Source organism: Rhinopithecus bieti, unplaced genomic scaffold (genome assembly GCF_001698545.2).
Source record: "Rhinopithecus bieti isolate Rb0 unplaced genomic scaffold, ASM169854v2 scaffold_6907, whole genome shotgun sequence".
NCBI classification, from domain to species: Eukaryota; Metazoa; Chordata; class Mammalia; order Primates; family Cercopithecidae; genus Rhinopithecus; species Rhinopithecus bieti.
In genome coordinates, this window is record NW_016805647.1 from 1,288,038 (window position 1) to 1,310,353 (window position 22,316).

The window sequence follows — 22,316 nt, forward strand, 5'->3', positions numbered from 1 at the left end:
CGGGCGCGGGGCTAGTCCTGGCCCCGCCCTGAGGAGCCGCCCTTGCAGTCTCAAGGCCGGTCCGCAAGAGGGCGCCCAGGAGAAGCTTGCGGAAGCTGCCTTTGCGCGAAGCCTGGGGCCAGAGCCTGACCGCGTTCCTCCCAGGCGGGCAGATTTCCCTTTGGTCTTTGGCCACGCACAAAATTAAAGAAACTTCCCAGAATATTAGGGGAATTAGGGACTCCTAAAGCCCCATAGAATTCAGATACCCCAAGAATCTTAGAATGATAAAATATTAAAATCTTAGACTTTGAATAATCAGAATGTTGAATTTGAGAAGCCCCACAGATCTATAGAAGGTGCCTAGACTGTCACAGGAGAGCCCTCAAAGGCTGGAACTGCGGACCTCAGAAGTCGTGGAGACCGGATTGTTGTCCAGCTTCATCAAATCTGTCTCCAGTTTCTTCCGGAAGTTCCAGTGTCCCCCTACTCTCTGCCATCCAGGGCCCCCCCGAAGGTCCTGATGTAGCCCTCTGTGTCCCAGACCCCCTTCACCCTCCTCTAGTCCAAGCTTGTCCTTGCCCCCTTCCTGCCAGGCAACAGGGGAGGTAATGGGTTAACCACATCTTGTAGCCAGGTCAAAGCCACGGCTTCTCACCCAATAGTAGGCATCTTTCACAGGTGGTTTGGGGAGGTAGCTGCACATGGGCGCCATCTGGTGCCCCTCATGGAGCACTGGACTCCATCTGCTCCACCCTCAGGGTCTCAACCCAGATCCTACGGGAGGATCAGGGTGCTCAGGAACCCCCAGACCTTTTGTAATTGGCATACGGGCTGCCGAGCCGTGCAGGAGTGTGCCTGCAGGGGCCAGGCTCTGAGGAGGGGGAGGTCAGGGAGCTGACCCATGGGCAGAGGCAGGGGTCCCTAGTTGGAACCTCACAGCCCACAGAGAGAAGGACTGTGCCGATACAGATCCCAGAGGGGGGGCGGCCTGGGAACACATAGCTAACACGGGGGCTCCCCTAGGGATGGGGTTAGGAGAGAGAGCTCAGCCACTCTCCAGGGAGGGGGAGCTGCAGCGAATGAAGGGGTTCCAGACACCTCTTGTAGGAAGTGGCCATTGAGCTGGGCTTCAAAGAGTGAGGACTTCAAAGGAAGGATAGCAGTGTGAGCAGAGGGACCGGCCTGAGCAAAACTCCCCGAGGTTGGGGGCTCAGGAAGGTCTGGGCGACACATGCTCAGGGGCCTGAGTAATAGAGCTAATGGGGTCTGAGTGTGGAGCGATTCCCAGGCGGGCTCAAGAGGTGCTCTACATCTGCTCTTGGAGGGCTGGGGCTGGGACTTGGGCACTGAGAAGTAACTTGAGCCTCTCCTGGACCAGTTCGTGAAGACCATGGTGCTGGTGGTGGTGACATTTGCCATCTGCTGGCTGCCCTACCACCTCTACTTCATCCTGGGCAGCTTCCAAGAGGACATCTACTGCCACAAGTTCATCCAGCAGGTCTACCTGGCACTCTTCTGGTTGGCCATGAGCTCTACCATGTACAATCCCATCATCTATTGCTGCCTCAACCACAGGTGAGCCCCCACTCCAACGCCACCCTCTGCCCTCAGAGCTCCACTGCCCGGCCCCAGCTGGGCTACCCTGCACAGCTCAGGCATCCACCCTCCTTCCTGCTGGGGCCTGTGGCCCTGTTCCCCCAGCCTACACGAGAAAGCCGTCCTCACACTCAGCCCCCAGCATAATCTTCCCTCTGGCCTGGGCCTAGCTTGAGCCCCCATCCTCCCCAAAGCCTCACCCTGTCTCCCAGGCTGTAGCTCTGTCTGTTACTGCTGGCTCTTCTGGGTTCTGTGTCTGGGGTAAGGAGAAGAGAGAAGGGAGGACCAGAGAGATGGAGGGAAGGGGAGTGTCAGAGAGAGGGGGCGGGACAGACAGACGGCGGAAAGAAGAGCCAAGTAGCGGGAGGGAGGGACTGACTTCTGTTCTAGTATTTTCACGAGCTTCCTACTGAGGGCTTTCCTGGAGCCTAGTGAGCAGCACCCATCTGGCAGTGGAAGCAGTGGATGGGGGCTGGGGCCAGCACAGGGGTGGGGCAGGCTGCTCCCTGGAAAGGTCACAGTGCATGCCTTGTCCTCCAGGGGCTTTCAGGGCAGCTGAGAAGTGACCTTGGCAGAGACAGCCAGGAAGGAGAGTGCCAGAATCTCACTCTCCTGGCATCATCCAGTTTCCCTAGCCCTTGTGATTCTGAGGAAATGAGTCCCAAAGAGGGGCCTGCACTTGCTCTGGGGCACCTGGAGAGGTGGGGGGTGAGGAGTCAGGCAGGAACTCAGCCCCAGGAGTCCTGCAGAGCAGGCCTTTCAGCTGCACAAAACCCTGAAGGTGGGGCAAGTAAGGGGCAGTGAGAGATGGACACAGTCTCACCTCAGTGAGATAATGATGTGGGCGAAGTTGGCCTCGGACCTCTTTGTTCGTGTTTTTTGTCACCTCCCTGGCCAGGTAGCCAGGCTACTCATAATGCCATTGGGATCTTTGTTGCTCAGACATTTCACCCGCCTGGGACAGGCCAAAAGGAAGTAAGGAGCTATGATTTTTTGCATACTTACTGAAGGGTTCTCCTCTATCTTCTGAGAGGGAAGTAGATAATAGGAGAGAAGCAGGTGTCATCCCCACTCTACAGATGAGGAAATGAGCATCAGAAAGGAAGATGCTCCCAAACTCTTAAAACAAACAGTAAAACCAGGACTCCATATGTCTCCAAGACCTGTCATCTCATCCCCACACCACGCATTTCTCTTTTAAAGACTTGTGGGATTGAAAACCTGGAGACAGGGACTTGACATCAGGGAGGGGCCACCAGCCCACTGTCTCTGTAGGTTCATCACTCTCCTGCTATCCAAGGGAGATACAGTCCCTGGGAGTCTGAACAACACCCCAGGCTCTACAAGATCCTGACATCACTTCTGGATCATTCCCCTCTCTGAGCGGCTGGGGTTCCATTTCTGCTGTCTGATTTCTTCCACTCACTGTGTGTGCTTGCTCTAAACTCCCATTCAGTGCTGCCATGGGGAGAGCTATTTGTTTTCAGGCAAATGCACCAGAACTTGGTGGCTCCAAGTGTGGGTTTTTCAATGCAGTTCTCTTGGGAAAAGCATCCTTGTTCTCCCAAGTTGCCAAAGCTTCCATTGTGTTTTAGCGGGTTCTTCTTTGACTCCTCCCTTAGAAGCCAGTTAACAAGTCAAACAAGAATATCTGCTGGTTTTGTGTGGGTTGTTTTTTTTTTTTTTTTTTTTAGTAATTATGCTGGGGTGTTTTTTTGTTTGTTTGCAATAACAGATGACCTAAATCAGCTTAGTCACCCACTTCATTCACTAGACCCCGCTCCAGAACACTCTGGCAGTTTCCAAAAATCAAACTCACCCACGAAGGCATCTCTCAAGAGCCCCTGAGCCATGGGAGGCTCTTGGAGAGAGACAGTGACTTTCCCCTGGAAGGAACTCAGTTTCCTAGGGGTGGGGCAGTCACATCACAGCTCCTGTGCCCCTAACTCCCTGGCTCAAGGTGCCCCTCACTCCCCCAGGTTTCGCTCTGGATTCCGGCTTGCCTTCCGCTGCTGCCCGTGGCTCACACCCACCAAGGAAGATAAGCTCGAGCTGACTCCCACGCCCTCCCTCTCCATGAGAGTCAACAGGTGTCACACTAAGGAGACTTTGTTCATGGCTGGGGATGCAGCCCCCGCCGAGGCTACCTGTGGGGAGGCGGGGCGTCCCCAGGATGGATCAGGGCTATGGTTTGGGTATGGTTTGCTTGTCCCCACCAAAACTTATGTTGAAATTTGATCCCAATGTGGCAGTGTTGGGAGGTAGGGGCTAGTGGGAGGTGTTTGGGTCTTGGGGATGGATCTCTTATGAATAGATTAATGCCCTCCAGCTGGAGTGAATCCTCACTCTTGCGGGAATGGACTAGTTCCCAAGATAACAAGTTGTTAGAAAGAGTCTGGTGTCCTTAGTTTCCCTGTCTTGCTTCCTCTCTCACCATGTGATCTCTGCACAAAACCAATTCCCTTCTACTTTCCACCATGACTAGAAGCAGCCTCAGGCCTTCACCAGATGCAGCTGCCCAATCTTGGATATTCCAGCCACCAGAATCATGAACCAAATAAACCTCTTTTCTTTATAAATTACCTAGTCTCGGGTATTCCATGAAAGCAACACAAATGGACTAAAACAGGTGCCTGCTGAATCCTGAAGCCTTGTGCCTGGCTGCGGAACAAGGTGTAGCACCCTTTGAGAAGTAGCCAATCTAGAAGACCGATCTGAAAGTTCAGCTCATGCCCATCTTTCAGTACACCAATGCAAAGACAACTCACTGTGTGTGCTTGCTCTAAACTCTGGGGCCAGAACTCCAGAAAGGACGCTGACTCTAAGAGGACTCAGCCACCCATCTCAGAGAGCACTTCAGGGAAACCAGTAAGGGTCAGAAAAGGCAGTGTGAGCTGATTATTTATCTAATCTAGGAGATGCAAGCTCAAATGCCTTCCTGGGGCACACAAGAATATGTATAAAAGAAAAGCTGCAAATGTGATGATAAAAGGCAACTGACTTCCACCCTCAGTTTGAGCTATTAGGGAGTGGTGGGGGCCACAGCAACCTGGAGAGGATAGGCATTCAAAGGGGACAGGAACTACTCAGCTCTGGACAAGCGTTGCCACATGGTAATGGGAGCCCACTGTTGCTAGATATTCCTAAATCTTTCAAGAGAAGCTATAAATCAACATTTGTATGTGAGTCTTCCAGATTTGTTGAATTTGACCCACATTTTTGTAAACTTTGCATAAGTTAAACAAAATATATCGGTGGGCAATGCAACCATGACACTGACTCACCATCAGGATGCGGATACAAAGGAGGAAACTTCTTATTTCACGAAGCCCAGTGACTGTGAGTCAGCCGAGGGCTTCTCTGTCTCAGTATTTAAGATGTAAGATACAGCCCAGGTAGATACTGATTAAGAGTCAAAAAAGCCAGCTGTGTTTCCTCAGGCAAGTCACTCTGACCTCTGCCCAGTATCGTAACTACTTCACAGGGATGCTGTGAGGAACAATGGGAGTAATGCCTATAAGCTAGCAGGCCAGATCAGATTAAGTGCCCAATACATGGTAGCCAGGACTTTTTTTTTTTTTGGAGACAGGGTCTCTGTCTGTGAGACCCAGGCAGGAGTGCAGTGGCACCATCACAGCTCACTGCACCCTCAACCTCCTGGGCTCAGGGGATCCTCCCGCCTCAGTCTCCCATGTAGCTGGGACCACAGGTACACACCACCACACCCAGCTAATTTTTAAGTTTTTTTGTAGATATGGGGTCTTGCTATGTTGCCCAGGCTGGTCTTGAACTCCCGGGCTCAATCATTCCTCCTGCCTGTCTCCTGAAGTGGTGGGATTACAGATGTGAACCACCATACCTGGCTGTTAGCCATGACTCTTAACTATTTTATACAAAAGCCACCTACAAAGCAGCAGCACAGCTCCCACCCACTCCCACGTCTGCAGCAAGAAGCTGGAGGGCAGAAAGCAGCAACTGTCTCAACTCCCAGAAAGCTCCAGGTCTGGCCCAGCCCATCCCAAGGGCACACCTCCTCCTGCTTGCCAACTCAGCCTCCACGCCCTGGTTCCCCTGCAGAAGAACCATGTAACATTGTCAATACACACTGGAAGGTGTAATGCTACCTGTGTTCTCCAAAAAATCACTGCTCCATAGACACCAGCACCATGCCCCTAATAAAGGGAATCTGATCTCACCAAACCAGATGGTTTGGCAATCAGTCCTGTGGAAAGCCACTTAGAGCCGCAACTGTGGCTTGGGACATCACAGGGTACTTGGGTGCAGAGTGACATGGAACCCACCAAAGGCTGGGGGAGAATCCAAAATGGTAGCCTGGGGATGGACCGGGAATCTCTTGAGGTGGGGGTGCAGAGGGCGAGTAAAAGGGTCAGACGAGGGTTAATTTCCTAGGGATGGGGTCAATCTAAGATCCAGGAGGGATGGGCCGGGAGTGATGGCTCATGCCTATAATCCTAGCACCGTGGGAGGCTGAGGCGGGCAGATTGCTTGAGCTCAGGAGTTGGAGACCAGCCTTGGCAACACAGTGAGACCCTGTCTACAGAAAATAAAAATAAAGAAAAAAGATCCAGGAGTGGGAGAGTGCAGCCACCCTGGGCTGCTTTAAGATTTCATCTGTGTTTGGGTGGAGGGGGTGGAGAGGGGTGGGGCAGGGCACATTTCATCCTTTGTCTTGGGGTTGGCAGAGAGGAAGATGAAGGGCAGGATCCGTGGGGGGATGGCAGAGAGGGGACCAGTGTTGCGGTCCTCCCACTGGACCCAAGCAGCCTGGAAGCCAAGTGGCCTTGTTCTGTAATCCCAGCACTTTAGGAGGTCGAGGCAGGCAGATCACTTACGTGTGGAGTTCGAGACCAGTCTGACCAACATGGTGAAACCCCATCTCTACTAAAAATACAAAAATTAGCCAGATGTAGGGATGAGCGCCTGTAGTCCCAACTACTCAGGAGGCTGAGGCAGGAGAATCGCTTGAACTTGGGAGGCAGAGGTTGCAGTGAGCTGAGATTGTGCCATTGCACTCCAGTCTGGGTGACAGCAAGACTCCATCTCAAAAAAAAAAAACCTCCTCCACCCAGAAGGCCACAAAACTCCCCCAACGTTTGGTCTTTGCCACATCCCAAGAAACCGCGCCCCCCTCTGCCTGTCACCCCGCCCCCAGCCATTAAGCATCACTCGGGTCTTTGAATCGGTACAAAGTTTACTAGGTCATACAACATGGCTCACAAAGCGGTGGGAAATTCCAGTGATGGCATTGTTTGTTGGTTGGTTCCTTTTACCCAAATGGAGACAAGACACATTTCCGCAGGACTGTCCACCTCCCCCCACGAGACAAACAGAATGCAAGACTGTCACACGTGGCTAGGACTGGTTCCACGGACACACGACTTTGTGGCATTGACACACCACGATGCGATGCCAGGCCATATAGGTGCCAGGAGGGGAGGAAGCAGCTAATGCTATGCCCACACTCGCCTTCAGGCAGTGCCCCCAGGAGGGAGGCCTGGCAGTGTCTGCTGGTGATAATACATTTCACACGGGGAGGGGGAACCCCAAGGATGGGCTTTGGAGGCCCAGAAGGCCCATCAGGTGGTGTGACTTTCCATCTCCAGTCAATAAATAACTCTGTTGGATGAATGCATACGTTAGAAATGGATGCCACTACACTTCACACGTGGGGGACCAGGTCGAAATCAAACCATGCAGAGTGGCAGGGCAGGTGAGGAGGGATCCGGGTGAGAGATATTATCAACAGCACACGCTCTATTCTGTACCCTACAATATACACCATTAGTTGGATTTTGCTTTCCTTCCTGCGCCGGCGGGCCCCGGCGTCGGCGTCTCCCAGCACAACTCGCTGGAAGGGTAGGGGGTCACCGCTCGAAGAGAGAAGTGCTGGAGAGGCAGCAGGCTGGGGATCCCGGGCTCTTAGCTGCTTGCCTCTGTGCGTAACCGCACGCCCACGGCCGTGATGAGGGCGGCTCCCTTGCCGCTGCCATCCTCAGACAGGAGGAAGGACACGTTACATTTTGGTGATAGTTCCTTCACCGTCTGGTGCATGATTCTGGAGAAGCTAAAAAGGACGAGAAAACAGGAGAAGGTAGTTGGAGGAAGATGAGAGATGCTTGGCCTACCTGAAAACACCAAAGCACAGACAGCCCCCTGACTGGTGATGATTCGACTTAGGATTCTTCGACTTCGTGATGGGTTTACTGGGGCATAAGCATCGGAAATCAAAGAGACTCTGAACCCGACAATAAGGAGCGTGAACACGGTTGGGAGGGAGGCTGCTTAGAAGCAGCTGTGGCCAGTTGAGAATGGCTGGGAGGAAAGTGGGCCTACGGTCGATCCCATTGTCACAGGTTTCAGCAGAGAGGCCCAAATGGGAATCCAAACACAACTGCCCTGTATGGCTTATGAGGGCTAGGACATGAATAACACACACAGCCACATCGGAGCTTGAGGCTCCAAGGGGACCTCAAAACCAAGGAGGATGTTAGGGGCCGATATGGATCATTAAGGCAGGCCCAAGCAGACCAAGCATTGGATCGGTTCAAGAGGCTATGCAGGAATGAGTATCACCCACCTCCAGCTGCAGCCCTGAGACCCCCAGCCCCCAACCATCAACAGCCTGGCTCCCAAAGACAGGAATGCCCTCCAGTGAAGATAGTATCTGAACAAAGGCTGAATCTACATACTTGCAATTTGGGCTGAAAATAAAAGGCAGGCTCAGGCTGAAGATGCTTGGGGCTCTCAAAAGTAGTCACTGCCCTTGGTTGGGGACCTATTAGGTGGGCCAAGTGTGGTGGCTCATGCCAGCACTTTGGGAGGCCAAGGTGGGAGGATCGCTTGAGCCAAGGAGTTTGAGGACCCACCAGGTGTCCCATACTTTGTAGATCTAATTTCTAGTCCTGCCAGTGGCTGCCACCCCATGAGGAAGATGAGATTTTGCAGGGATTAAGCAATTGCACATAGATTCTAAGTGACGGTGCCAGGGTTAAATCCAAGAGTATGTGGCTCCAAAGCCGAGCTCTAAACCACTCCTGTGTGCTGCCTCAGCTGATGGCAAGGAGAGCTACTATGCGGGAGAGACAGAGGTGAGGATGGAGCAAGATAGATGGTTCCACCCCAAGCCACGGCCATGAGGTAAGCAGGTAACGTCTACACTGAGTCGGGTGAGGTTGTTTATAAGTAGGGTGACACTGTGGTCTCATTTATCTGGGATGGTCCTAGTTTGCCTACAGTCCCAGAGTAATAATTATTAGCACTCCTGACTGGCAAGAGTACCTTAGTGTAGACAATAAATATGGTCACCCTATTCATAAAAGCCAAGCTTTGAGACATGCGGTGGATCACAATCACACAGCAAGTGCAATCACATGTCCTTCTCTGGCAAGGGGGATCAGATGCCTCTCTCTAGAGGCCACTCCCTACCCCTCCCTGTCATGAAGCCCAGGGCCCAAACCGCTCCCACCCTTCCAAGTCTTAGCAAACTGATTCAGCAGATGAACAAGAGAGTGGCTCTCCTCCTTTCCCATTTTATTTTTTGACATAGGGTCTTACTCTGTTGCCCAGGCTGGAGTACAGTGGCGTGATCTGGGCTCACTGCAATCTCCACCTCCCGGGCTCAAGCAATCCTCCCACCTCTGCCTCCCGAGTAGCTGGGACTACAGGCATTCACCACCACCCTCGGTTAATTTTCAAAATTTTTTTGTACAGAGAAGGTCTCACTATGTGGCCTAGGCTGGTCTCAGACTCCTGAACTCAAGCAGTCCTCCCACCTAGGCCTCCCAAAGTGCTGGATTACAGGTGTGAACCACTGCACCCGGCTCCTCCCCTGTCTTAATATCCTCTCCCCACTTACCCAACACAGCCTCTGGCCTGGCTACAGCTCACCAGGCTTATGAGTGAGCCCACACCCACCCTCACCTCCTCTCCCACTGCCCAGCCCCCACCTAACAGGGCCTAGGAGGAGTGGGGTGAGGGTCACGTCATGCCACTGGTGTGAGCTGGCCAAGTGAAGCCACTTCTCTATATCTCCCTAAGGATCCCAGTCAAACCCTACAAACTGTTCATTACCTTGTCCCAGATAATCTCCAGTTCCTGAACGCACAGCCCTTAGGCTGGTTGGGCTCCGGCAGGGAATTTCCCCAGCATGACCACACCCTGATACCCCCTAATCCAAAGGGATCCCAGCAAGCTCTGCACGTCCCAACTGGAAGGCCCACTCACTGCGGATGAAGCTTGTAGAGCGTCCCGTCCACTCCCACAGTCACGTTCAGACGGTCCAGTCCTCTGTTCTCTCGGATCTTATCCACCACCGCAGCCATGCCTGCGCCACACAGCTGCGCAGCCCTCCTGGACACCACCCCGCACACAGTCTTGACGAGGATACTGTCATCGCAGGTGCTATTCAGACCCAGCTGCTGGAGGATGGCCCGGACCTGGAGCAGTGCTAATCGGTCACTGTGGGGGACAAAAGCCAGAGGGCTGGATGAAGTGGGACCCACAAGAGCAGCCTGGGGACCGCCTCCAAAGGATGGCCCCCCCCAGTCACTGTACTCATCCACAAACAGTCAAGGGCAAGTGTTACATGTTAAATTGTGGAGAATTTGGCAAATCTAGCAAAATAAGAATTGGAAATTTTAAACCATTCACTGTCTCAACATCTAGGAAAATGCTATTAACATTCTAATATATTTCCTTCCAGTTTATTTTTCCTAGCTGGTATGCTTTCTCATGATATGCAAAATGGGATTATCCTTGCTATGTGATTTTCCTTCTCTTTCCTGTTTCATGCCTTCAGCAATTTCCCACAGCCTTATCTGAGAACAGGATTGGAAACAGCTGCTACAATATTCCTTCTAGGGATGCACCATGATTTCTTTAGCCCATTCGGAGAAATTCAAGTTAATTGCAATTTTCTGCTATTATAAAGAAACATTTTAGGCTGGGAGCGGTGGCTCACGCCTGTAATCCCAGTACTTTGGGAGGCCGAGGCAGGCAGATTGCCTAAACTCAGGAGTTCGAGACCAGCCTGGGCAATACAGTGAAACCCTGTCTCTACTAAAATATAAAAAATTAGCCAGGCATGGTGGCGTGTGCCTGTAGTCCCAGCTACTCAGGAGGCTGAGGCAGAAGAATTGCTTGAACCCGGGAGGCGGAGGTTGCAGTGAGCTGAGATTGTGCCACTGCACTCCAGCCTGGGCAGCTCAGTCTCACAAATTTGTGAGATAAAGCTCAGCTTTATCTCACAAATTTGATAAAGTTTGTTTATAAATCTTAAATTTCTTTTGCTACACATTGCCAGATGCCTTACAGAAAACTTTATCCATTTACTCTCTCTTCAGCAGAGTATTTGGCCACACTTATCCTCACTGGAAAAGACCATTTTTTACAACTTTAGACAGTTTTATAAGATGGCATCACAATCACAAGACTATAGTTTAATTTATATTCCTCTCTATTAGTGAGGATGACTTTTTTTTTTCCATTTGTTTTTTGGCCATATAAACTACTTCTTATGTCTCAAGACTTTTCTCCTGGTATATTTGTCTTGTTTATATTAAATTGAAAGAGATGATGATGACTGGGATGGTACACTGAAGACCAGCCAGGCTTCCTGGAGGACTTACCATGTAACATATATTTTACATACATTACCTTACTCCTCAACCAACCAATGCATGTATGATTATCCCCATTTTAAAGATAAAGCAACTGAGGCTGGGAGAAATTGAGTATCGCAAAGCACACAGCCGGTGGAGAAGAGCAGGTGTAGACCAGACCTGCCAAAGCCCACCATGCCCTGCTAGGCATCTTGTCATACGCAGTACAAATGTCTTCCTCATTTTACTGTTGCCTTTTAAGTTTGATTACTAATTTTTTTTTTTTTACTTATAGATGCTATGTAGCTATATTTGGCCATTTTTCTTTATGATTTCTTTCTTTGCTATTATGCTTGAAAAGGCTTTCCATACCACTTCACACCCCTTAGGATGGTTATTCTCAAAAAACCCAGAAAATTACAAGTGTTGGCGAGGATGTGGAGAAACTAGAACTTTCTTTTTTTTTTTTTTTTTGAGTTGGAGTCTGGCTCTGTCGCCCAGGCTGGAGTGCAGTGGCCGGATCTCAGCTCACTGCAAGCTCCGCTTCCCGGGCTTACGCCATTCTCCTGCCTCAGCCTCCGGAGTAGCTGGGGCTACAGGCACCCGCCACGTCGCCCGGCTAGTTTTTTGTATTTTTTTTTTAGTAGAGACGGGGTTTCACCGTGTTAGCCAGGATGGTCTCGATCTCCTGACCTCGTGATCCGCCCATCTCGGCCTCCCAAAGTGCTGGGATTACAGGCTTGAGCCACCGCGCCCAGCCGAAACTAGAACTTTCACGGGCTGCTGGTGGGAATGTAAAATGTTACGGCCACTGTGGAAAACAACATGGTGGTTCCTCAAACAATTCAATGGGGAATTACCATATGATCCCGCAATTTCACTTGGGGTGCATACACACACACAAAAACTGAAAGCAGGGACTCGAGATACTGGTCACCCGTGTTCATAGTAGCATTTGTCACAATATCCAAAAGGTGGAAGCAAGCCAAGTGTCCATGGATGGATGAATAAATAAACAAAATGCAGTGTGTGTGTGACGGAATATCACTCAGCCTTAAAAATAAGGAAATGATGGCCGGGCACTGTGGTTCACGCCTGTAATCCCAGTACTTTGGGAGGCCAAGGTGGACGGATCACCTGAGGTCCGGAGTTCAAGACCAGCCTGACCAACATGGGGAAACCCCATCTCTACTAAAAATACAAAATTATTTCTAGTGGGACGTGCCGGGTGTGCATGGTGATGCATGCCTGTAATCCCAGCTACTCAGGAGGCTGAGGCAGGAGAATCACTTGAACCTGGGAGGCGGAGGTTGTGGTGAGCCAAGGTTGCGCCACTGCACCCCAGCCTGAGCAACAAGAGCAAAACTCCATCTCAAAAAAATAAAAAAATAAGGAAATTCTAATACATGCCACAATACAGATGAACCTTAAGACATTATGCTAAGTGAATTAAGCCAGTCACAAAGGACAAATGCTATATGATTCTATTTATATGAAGTATCCAGAGTTGTCAAATCCAAAAAGACAGAGAGTAGAATGGTGGTTGCTGGGGTGGGGGAAGGGAGGAATGGGGCGTTAGTGTTTGCTGCGTACAGAGCTTCAACTGAGGAGATGAAAAGTGTTCCGGAAATGGATGGTGGTGATAGCTGTGCAACTATGTGAATGTACTTAATGCCACCAAACTGTATACTTAAAAACCATTTTGTTGGCCGGGCGCGGTGGCTCAAGCCTGTAATCCCAGCACTTTGGGAGGCCGAGGTGGGCGGATCACGAGGTCAGGAGATCGAGACCATCCTGGCTAACACAGTGAAACCCCATCTCTACTAAAATACAAAAAAATTAGCCGGGCGTAGTGGCGGGCGCCTGTAGTCCCAGCTACTCGGGAGGCTGAGGCAGGAGAATGGCGTGAACCCGGGAGGCGGAGCTTGCAGTGAGCCGAGACGGCACCACTGCACTCTAGCCTGGGGGCAGAGCGAGACTCCGTCTCAAAAAAAATAAATAAATAAAATAAAATAAAATAAAAACCATTTTGCGTGGGTAAGAGCAATGTATAGGCTTGTTAGGTTTTTTTTGTTTAAGGTTTAATATCTTTCTTTTTTCTTTTTTTTTTTTTTTTTGTTGTTGTTGTTGAGACAGGGTCTGTCTCTGTTGCCCAGGCTGGAGTGCAGTGGTGCAACCTCAGCTAACTGCAACCTCCGCCTCCTGGGCTCAAGCCGTCCTCCCACCTCAGCCTCCCAAATAGCTGGGACGACAGGAATGTGCCACCACACCCAGCTAGTTTTTGTGCTTTTTGTAGAAACAGGGTCTTGCCATGTTACCCAGGCTGGTCTTGAACACCTGAGCTCAAGTGATTCACCCGCCTCAGCCTCCTAAAGGGCTGGGATTACAGGCACGAGCCACCATGCCCAGCCTACACAGAGCCTACGTTAGGTTATTATGACCATTCTAAAAAGAACACAATATTTGCACAATTGCTTTTGTTTTTTCTGACCATTTTTCCTCCTTCTCACACAGTGTGCCTTGGAAGACAGCAAAGGCAAGGAAGAAATGTTCCCTGGACAGGAGAAAAGTAGAAAGAAAGTGGAACAACTTGCCGAGGGGCATCAGCTCCTAGGTGGCCTGGCACTGAACCCCAGGCTGCCTTTCAGATAAATCCAGGGTGGGCCCTATGCACCCCCAATACAAGTATGTATAGTGCACCTTTACCATCTGAAATTGAATCCATATAATCTTCTTACATACATAATTTCAAATAAATCAATATAATGCCCTAACATAAAGGATAGATAAAAGGAAAGTAAGTAATTTATTTATTTATTGAGATGGAGTCTCCCTCTGTTGTCAGGCCAGGCTGGAGTGCAGTGGTGCAATCTCAGTTCACTGCAACCTCCACCTCCTGGGTTCAAGCGAGTCTCCTGTCTCAGCCTCCCAAGTAGCTGGGATTACAGGCATATGCCACCACACCCGGCTAATTTTTTGTATTTTTAGTGGAGACAGGGTTTCATCTGTCTGTTAGCCAGGATGGTTATGTTAGCCAGGATGGTCTCAATCTCCTGACCTCATGATCCACCCGCCTCAGCCACCCGCCTCAGCCTCCCAAAGTGCTGGGATTACAGGCGTGAGCCACTGCGCCAGGCCAAGGATATTAATTTATAATAAAATTGTAAGATTTCACTATGCAAATGCCCAGGGTCTGCTATTCCAGAGGAGAAAAAACATCCTCAAAAATGGCCAAAATGTCCCCTAGGGTCCCTACCACCCCCTTCACAATCCACTGGCCAGGAGACTTCTGAAGGGTGGGTGCTGGCAGGGAAGGCACTGCCCACTCACCTCTCGATCTGAGAGAGAAACTTGGTCTCAAAGATGCCCCGGGTCTTCAGCGGCTCTGAGATCTGCCCTCGGAAGAGGAATCCCTTCTTGGTGAAGTCGATTAAGATGTTGCGGACAATTTCACCCAGGTACATACCACTGATCATCTTCTCATACCTGAGACAGGAGGAGGGGCCTGGGGTGTCTATGGGAAGTGGCCAGGAGGACTGTCAGCCCTTGGTCTCAAGGTCACTCCGCGTCTCTTACTGCCCCTCAAACGCATCATCAACAGCCAGCGCCCAGCCCTGTGCCCTGCTGCAGAGGCAGAATGGGAGGACCAGGGAGTCCTCCACCCTCTCACATCAGAAACAAAACCACCAGCATTCATGTCTACCCGCTAGACTGGTCTCCCTCCTCAGCTACCTTCTAGCTCTCGGCCCCAAGGGCACTTCCCTGAGAGCCAGTCCTCCTCCGCCATCCTGAGTCCTACCTGCCTGTTTCAGGTTCCTGCACACCTCACCATTTTCCTCCTTCATAACACACATGAGCTCACTGCCTCCCACCACCACTGCTGCAGTGACAGCCCCAAGAGGACAGGGCATGTGTGCCTTTTTCAGCTCTGAATCCCCAGGGCACAGCACAGCATAGCATAGCACTGGGCCCTCAGTAAAGTGCCCAAAAAATATCTGCAGAATAAGCAAATGACTGGGCTAAGTCTTAAAGGAACAAGAAGACAAAAAAAAAAAGGAAAGTTCCTAGATTTTTCTAAAGGTTTTGCAAATACCCAGAGTACTGGTCAAGCCCATAGCAGAGTGACAAAGCCACACGGAAGGGAGAATTTAGTGGCCACAACACACTGGAGGTCAACCTGTTCTTGGAACTTTGAATTTCCTGCCCTCTCCATGCTCAGGGGTCTCAAGAAATAACAAAAGATTGATTCATTTCCACGGCATATGCCCAAGCCCAGTGTCCCAAAGCTGAGAAGAGTCCCCTGGAATTCGGATACTCCAGGATTCCTCCTATTTCATGTGGTACATGGAAGAACACGAAACACAATGGAACCACAGAGGAGTGGACACCACTACCAAGTCCCATCCAGTCCTTCCCACTCCACCGCAAAGGCCACCCCAGTTTGGTGCTGACATGTCTTTAAGCCCTTCCAACACTTGCTGATCCCCCCCTTTTAACCAAGAGGGTCTTACTATTATTGTTGTTATTATTGTTATTAATTTTTAGTAGAGATGGGGTCTCTCTATGTTGCCCAGGGTGGTCTCAACCTCCTGAGCTCAAGCAATCCGCCCGCCTTGGCCTCCCAAAGTGCTAGGATTACTTTGATGATCCACTGCACCCGGCCCAAAGGGGGTTTTAGCTCAGGGCCTTTGGTAAGCGACAGCATCTAGCTGGACTTGAATAACACAGTTCTTCACTATACTCATTTTATAGTTTCCATCTCTTTATGCTAATACTGGTTCTCCCTCTTTTTCCTCCTTCATTAAATGTCAGTAAAGACTATAAGTGCCGAGCGCAGTGGCTCATGCCTGTAATCCCAGCACTCTGGGAAGCCTGACAGGCAGATCACCTGAGGTCGGGAGTTCGAGACCAGCCTGACCAACATGGAGAAACCCCATCTCTACTAAACATATAAAATTAGTTGGGCGTGATGGTGCATGCCTGTAATCCCAGCTACTGGGGGAAGCTGAGGCAGGAGAATCACTTGAACCCGGGAGATGGAGGTTGCGGTGAGCCGAGATCACACCACTGCACTCCAGCCTGGGCAACAAGAGTGAAACTCCATCTCAAAAAAAAAAAAAAAAGGATTATGAACTGATTTAAAGAAAAACACTAAGTAACTAACAGCATAGGTGGTATTCAGAAACAGCAAAAACCTTGAGGCGGCTAGGGAATGACTCGTGTCGGGTGCTACTCCAGCCCTTCTTTCTGCTCCTGGGAGACAACTTGGACCAACTCATCCTGGCCGTGGCAGAGGATGGCCTGATTCCTGGGGGCTTGGGACAAAGGGTCACTTGTCTCATTTCAGAGTATGGCAGACACTGCCATTTTGGACATGGTCCCTGAGACCTGAGCTGCAGAGCTCCACACGGCCACTAGGTGGTGCAGGCGGCTCGCAGAGGGAAGGACGATTGCCACAGGGCCTCTGCTTCACCCCAACCTGCCACCCAGCCACCCTCACCCCACCCCCTTGTTATTCTGATGGGGAAGGAACACAGCAAGAGGATCGGAAGGCCAGAATCCTCCAGGCTAAAAAACAGTCACAGGCAGCCCCTAGACAGGCATCAACCCTGGGCCATCTTGTACCATGTTGGGGGTCTGTCCTCCCTGTTCTCTGCTGTCCAAAAGGCCAAGGTCAGGAGTGAGCCAGGGGGTCCAGTATTGAAGCCTCTGTTCAGACCTCTCCTCCTAGAAACTTCTTCCACTGCAAGTGGCAGAATGCAGCCAAGTGCTGCCCCCATCCCGACTGTGGGTGCCCTCTCCGCCAGGGGGGGTTACCTTTGTTTCCCAGCATTTAGGGAATATTCATCCACCAGTCTGTCGTACTGTGTCCTGATATCATCCAGACACCCATTGTCCCCAAAGGCCCCCCACTCCATGTTGATGCACATCAGCCCCCGGTCTCCCTCCACCATCTCCACGTTCTTCATCTCCTCCATGTAGCAGGCATTACTGCCAGTCCCTGGAACACACAAAGGGGCAGTGAGGAGCGGTGGCCTTGCATTTGGGGGTCTTGCAACTGCTTTATAGCAAAGAGATGGAGCGTTAATGGTAGAGATTTAGGCAACATTCAGACCAGAAGAAAGAATATATACATAGACACACAACAATATGCATACATGCCTATACAATACATACATGCCTGTATGTATGTGTATAAAATATTAGGGGATTATCTTCTATTTTACCATGGATATTCACTTATTTCCTTTTTCTTTTCTCCAAGACAGTGTCTGGCTCTGTCACCCAGGCTGGAGTGCAGTGGCGCAATCTCGGCTCGCTGCAACCTCCGCCTCCAGGGCTCAAGTGATTTTCCCACCTCAGTCTTCCAAGTGGCTGGAACTACAGGCACCACCACCATGCCTGGCTTTTTAAAATTTTTAGTAGAGATAGGGTTTTGCCATGTTGCCTAGGTTCATCTCAAATTCCAGGGCTCAAGCTACCCTCTCACCTCAGCCTCACAAAGTGATTACAGGCATGAGGCACCACGCCCAGCCCCACTTATCTTTTCTTGACAAGGATGGTTGGTCATGGACTATGCCTGCTCAATAAGCTTTCCTACATATCTTGGGATGAAGCCCACAGTTCAGGGCAGGACAGTGTCTTCAGCATTTCAAGGGGGCGGCTTTCAAAAGCAATGGTTTTCATCCTTTTGTATCAGACCTCTGAAGATCAGATGATTCTTCTATGAAAAAGGCACCTTTCTCTGGGTGGACCCACACACCGCACACATGCAACCTGGCATATGCTTGCCAGGGGCTCAGGAATCTCTGACTTCCATTCCTGAACTCCCTAGAGAAGAGTCACTTAAAATAGAAGGACCACAGACTGTTTGCTGTTCCAGCCCAAGAGAGCTAAGAAACTGAAGGCAAGCATCCTGCAACTTTCACAGCAATTTTAATTGCCATGATATCCAAACTTGTGGTCACTGAACTTGTCTCACTGAATAGACTGGACATTTAAAAACCAATCAACTAACCCAGGAAGAGTGCTTCACACACATACTTTAATATGCCCTTGGATCACCTGGGGACCCTAAGAAGCAGACCCAGATTCAAGAGGCTTGGGCCGGGACCTGAGAGCCTGCATCTCTAACAAGTTCCCAGGATGATGCTAATGATGCACCCAGGAGCACCATCCACCCATCCAGGGTGGGATGTAGGTGAACCTTCATCAGGAGGACACAAGACACACCCCCTGGCCAGACCAAAAGGGCTTTGGTAGTTTTCATCCCCTTTGAAGAAACTGAAGTAGAGTTCAAAGACTGTACAGCTGGACGATGTTTGTTCTGTGTTTTCTCAGCCCCCTTTTCACCCAAGGTTAAAACTGAGAGAAAAGGAGCTCCAAAAATAGAAGATGATAGGAGTGGGAGATGCAAAGAAAGCCAAAACATGGAAACCATACATCTTGCCTATGTGAGTCCTGAGCAAAGAGATCAATTGATGAAGGGAAGAAGAAGTAGCTATGAAATGTAGCTGGAGCCTGGTGCCAGGAAACAGGCGGGTCTGACCTCCCAGGAGGGAAGGTGGGGCCCCTAGCTTTGCATTTCATACTTAAGCCCATTCATAGAAAGAAAGGGAGGGGCTGGGTGGAGAAAGCCAGGCCCCAAACAACCTTTCACCAAGAGCTGCTCCCTAGTTTTTTTAATTTCAACAGAAGTGAAAAGTGGCTTAACAATGAATGAAAAGTTCTTCCTGGCACCTGGAAGGCAGCCTGCTGGGGCCTCTTCCCAAGCTCTAGATGCTCAGCAACTGATCCAGTAGCAGGGGTGCCACTGCTCACTGGCCAGGCAGAGTCTGCAGATATTGGCTAAGAAACTCTCTGGGGTCTTTCCCAGCATCCCCTGACATGAGGAGCAGGACCAGCAGGACAAATGGTTTCCTCATAGTCCAAATCAATATGCTTCAGGAACGATGTGCTCGAGGCCCAGACCCCTAATGTGTTTGGATTACAAGGCAAAAAGCTGCAGAGACCACCTCTCTGCAACCCCCTTCAGTGGCTGGGACCAAGCACAAACAGTGGCTGCTAAAGGCAAAATGGTGCCCAAGACCATCCTGCCCCTTTCCATGCTCTAAGCATGGTCAGCATGGGAAGTGCTCTCTACTTCCTTTCCAGCCTCAGACTCCCTCTCTACCCCATCCCTCTGCAATACCTGCCCAGAGCCCCTCCATACAAGGTCCACAGAGCTGCCATGTTTGCCAGGCCCGCTCCAGGTACCTGTCTCCACTCAAGCCACGTGAGCCTTTTGGGGCCTCATTCCTGGAGAGTTCAGTTCATGACAGCCTGATCATAGGCAATGTGTAGCATTATGGGTGTCTTAGGAAAGAGACCCTGACCCCCGGCCCCCGTTGGAGACTCTGCAGCCTTCATCCAGCCCTGAACTCTGCAGATGGTCAGGAAATGACACTGACAGATAAGACTACCCCATACAGAGGACCAAGCTGCTGGGCCAAGGCTCCACAAAACAGGGAAAGCCCAGCCTTCCCTTCCCCAGGGAGAAACCTCCCGGGAAACTCACCAACAATGAGTCCGACCTCACAGGTGGGCTCCTCATAAGCACAGGTCATCATGGTGCCCACTGTGTCGTTGACCACAGCCACCACGTCCAGGTCAAATTCCTTTGCAAAGAAAGGGACACAGCTTTAGGAATAGGATCATTATGCCTGGCTTGAATGCTGCTGGTTCCGTCTGCTGCACTGCAGTCAGAGAGCCCCTGGTTATCATATAAGATGGTTTTCTTACCAGCCTACAAAAACGTAATGAATGTTCCTTTACAGACTAAACCTCTGCTATTAAGGATATATCTGAAACATGAGATCTAAGGAAGGGAAAGTATTCTACCCATTTTACAGATACTATTAGAGCAAATCATAGAATAGGAGAGACAAGCAGCCATGGTCAAATAGCTTCTTCCCTTTGGAGTTTAAAGCAGTATGGCCTTTCAGAGGGCAAAATGGAAAATATCAAACTCATTGCTCAGAATCTGTCCTTGAGAAATAGTCATGCAGGTGCACAAAGGCACACATACAAGGATATTTACTGCATGACATGCAATAGTCAGAAAAAGGAAACAATCCAAGTGTAGATCAAATGGACTATGTAAATCGCAATTCAGACATATGCTGGAATCCTACACAGCCAGGAAAAAGAATGAGGTTGGTCTAAATGCAATGATGAAGGATACCTGTTTCATATTAAATTAAAAAAACAAGTTGTCATGTTGTATATATGGTATAATTCCTTTTTTTTTTTTTGAGACGGAGTCTTGCTCTGTCACCCAGGCTGGAGTGCAGTGGCCGGATCTCAGCTCACTGCAAGCTCTGCCTCCCGGGTTTACACCATTCTCCTGCCTCAGCCTCCCGAGTAGCTGGGACTACAGGTGCCCGCCACCTCGCCCGGCTAGTTTTTTATATTTTTTAGTAGAGACGGGGTTTCACCGTATTAGCCAGGATGGTCTTGATCTCCTGACCTCGTGATCCGCCCGTCTCGGCCTCCCAAAGTGCTGGGATTACAGGCTTGAGCCACCGCGCCCGGCCGATAATTCCTATTTTTTAAGAGTGTGTGTGTGTGTATTGGCATATGCATGAAAAGCAAGTTAGAAGAATTAACACTAACAGTTGTGAAACAGGCAAAAATAGATCACCAGGTATCCTTTCTAATTTAAGAGACAGAGTCTTGCTCTGTCACCCAGGCTGGAGTGCACTACCCCAACCATGGTTCACTGCAGACTCAACCTCCTAAGCTCAAGTAATCCTCCCATCTCAGCCTCCCAAGTAGGTGGGACCACAGGTGTGCACCACTATGGACTGGCTAATTTTTTATGTTTTAATTTCTTGCAGAGACTGGGTCTTACTATGTTACCCAGGCTGGTCTCCAACTCCTGGGCTCAAGCGTTCCTCCTGCCTTGGCTACGGGTGTGAACCACTGCACCCAACCTGCAGCTATATTTTCAATGAAATATTGTAAGTTGTGTAGCATACCCTTCCAGATGCAACTCAGCCCTCTTTCTTTTTTTCCTATTTAACTGCAAAAGACAGCAGACAAATCAGCCCTCTTTCAGACACTCATTTCAGCTTCCCTGACTGCCTAGTGCCTAGGTATCTGTCTGCTCTTTAGACTGTCATTTGAAGTGTTTTTGTTTTTTTTTTTTTAAATTTCTTACTTTGCTCAGTGTAATGGGGTTTGAAAAAAGGCAAAAGAAAAAAATGTGAAACAGTCTCTTACTGACTCCCTAATTAATTAATGAGTTAAATATTGGAAATTTTTCATTTTATATTTTTTCAATGTCCTCCAACCAAAGACCACCAGAAACACACCTGTAATCTAACAAAGTCGGGCTTTACTGACTCTTTGCAACACTGGAGAACACACCCCAGGGGGCATCTCGGAAAGTGGCTTGGTGTGGTGGCCCATGCTTGGAATCCCAACACTTTGAGAGGGTAAGACAGGAGGATCACTTGAGCCCAGGAGTTCAAGACCAGCCTGGGTAACATAGCAAGACCCCACCTCTATTTTAAAACTTCAACACTTTGGGAGGCCAAGGTGAGCAGATCGCCTGAGCCCAGGAGTTGGAGATCAGCCTGGGCAATATGATAAAACACCATCTCTACCAAAAATTAGCTGGATGTAGATGCCCACCTGTAGTCCCAGCTACTAGGGAGGCTGAAGCGGGAAGATCTCTTGAGCCTGGGAGGCAGAGGTTGCAGTGAGCCAAGATTGCACCACTGCACTCCAGCCTGGGTGACAGAGTAAGACCCTGTCTCAAAAAAGGAAATTTTAGGCCGGGCACGGTGGCTCAAGCCTGTAATCCCAGCACTTTGGGAGGCCAAGACGGGTGGATCACGAGGTCAGGAGATCGAGACCATCCTGGCTAACACCATGAAACCCTGTCTCTACTAAAAAATACAAAAAACTAGCCGGGTGAGGTGGCGGGCGCCTGTAGTCCCAGCTACTTGGGAGGCTGAGGCAGGAGAATGGTGTAAACCTGGGGGGAGGCGGAGCTTGCAGTGAGCTGAGATCCGGCCACTGCACTCCAGCCTGGGCGACAGAGCAAGACTCCGTCTCAAAAAAAAAAAAAAA

The 22,316-nt window shown here is 50.1% G+C and overlaps 2 protein-coding genes across 7 annotated transcripts in view; one reads left to right on the forward strand and one right to left on the reverse strand.

Moving 5' to 3' along the window:
• The window catches only part of TACR2 (tachykinin receptor 2), a 12,432-nt gene extending 8,272 nt beyond the window's left edge, over positions 1-4,160 (forward strand). For both annotated transcript variants that reach the window (XM_017873187.1, XM_017873188.1), the window contains 2 exons: positions 1,361-1,557; positions 3,558-4,160. In XM_017873187.1, the coding sequence (XP_017728676.1) occupies positions 1,361-1,557; positions 3,558-3,816 (456 nt within the window). In that variant the 3' untranslated portion in view covers positions 3,817-4,160. The remainder of the gene's footprint in view (positions 1-1,360; positions 1,558-3,557) is intronic.
• Positions 4,161-6,772: 2,612 nt separating this feature from the next.
• Positions 6,773-22,316, reverse strand: part of HK1 (hexokinase 1) — a 139,752-nt gene continuing 124,208 nt past the window's right edge. For all 5 annotated transcript variants that reach the window (XM_017873192.1, XM_017873190.1, XM_017873191.1 and 2 more), the window contains 5 exons: positions 19,756-19,855; positions 17,016-17,199; positions 14,529-14,684; positions 9,823-10,056; positions 6,773-7,663 (listed from right to left, as the gene is read on the reverse strand). In XM_017873192.1, the coding sequence (XP_017728681.1) occupies positions 7,519-7,663; positions 9,823-10,056; positions 14,529-14,684; positions 17,016-17,199; positions 19,756-19,855 (819 nt within the window). In that variant the 3' untranslated portion in view covers positions 6,773-7,518. The remainder of the gene's footprint in view (positions 7,664-9,822; positions 10,057-14,528; positions 14,685-17,015; positions 17,200-19,755; positions 19,856-22,316) is intronic.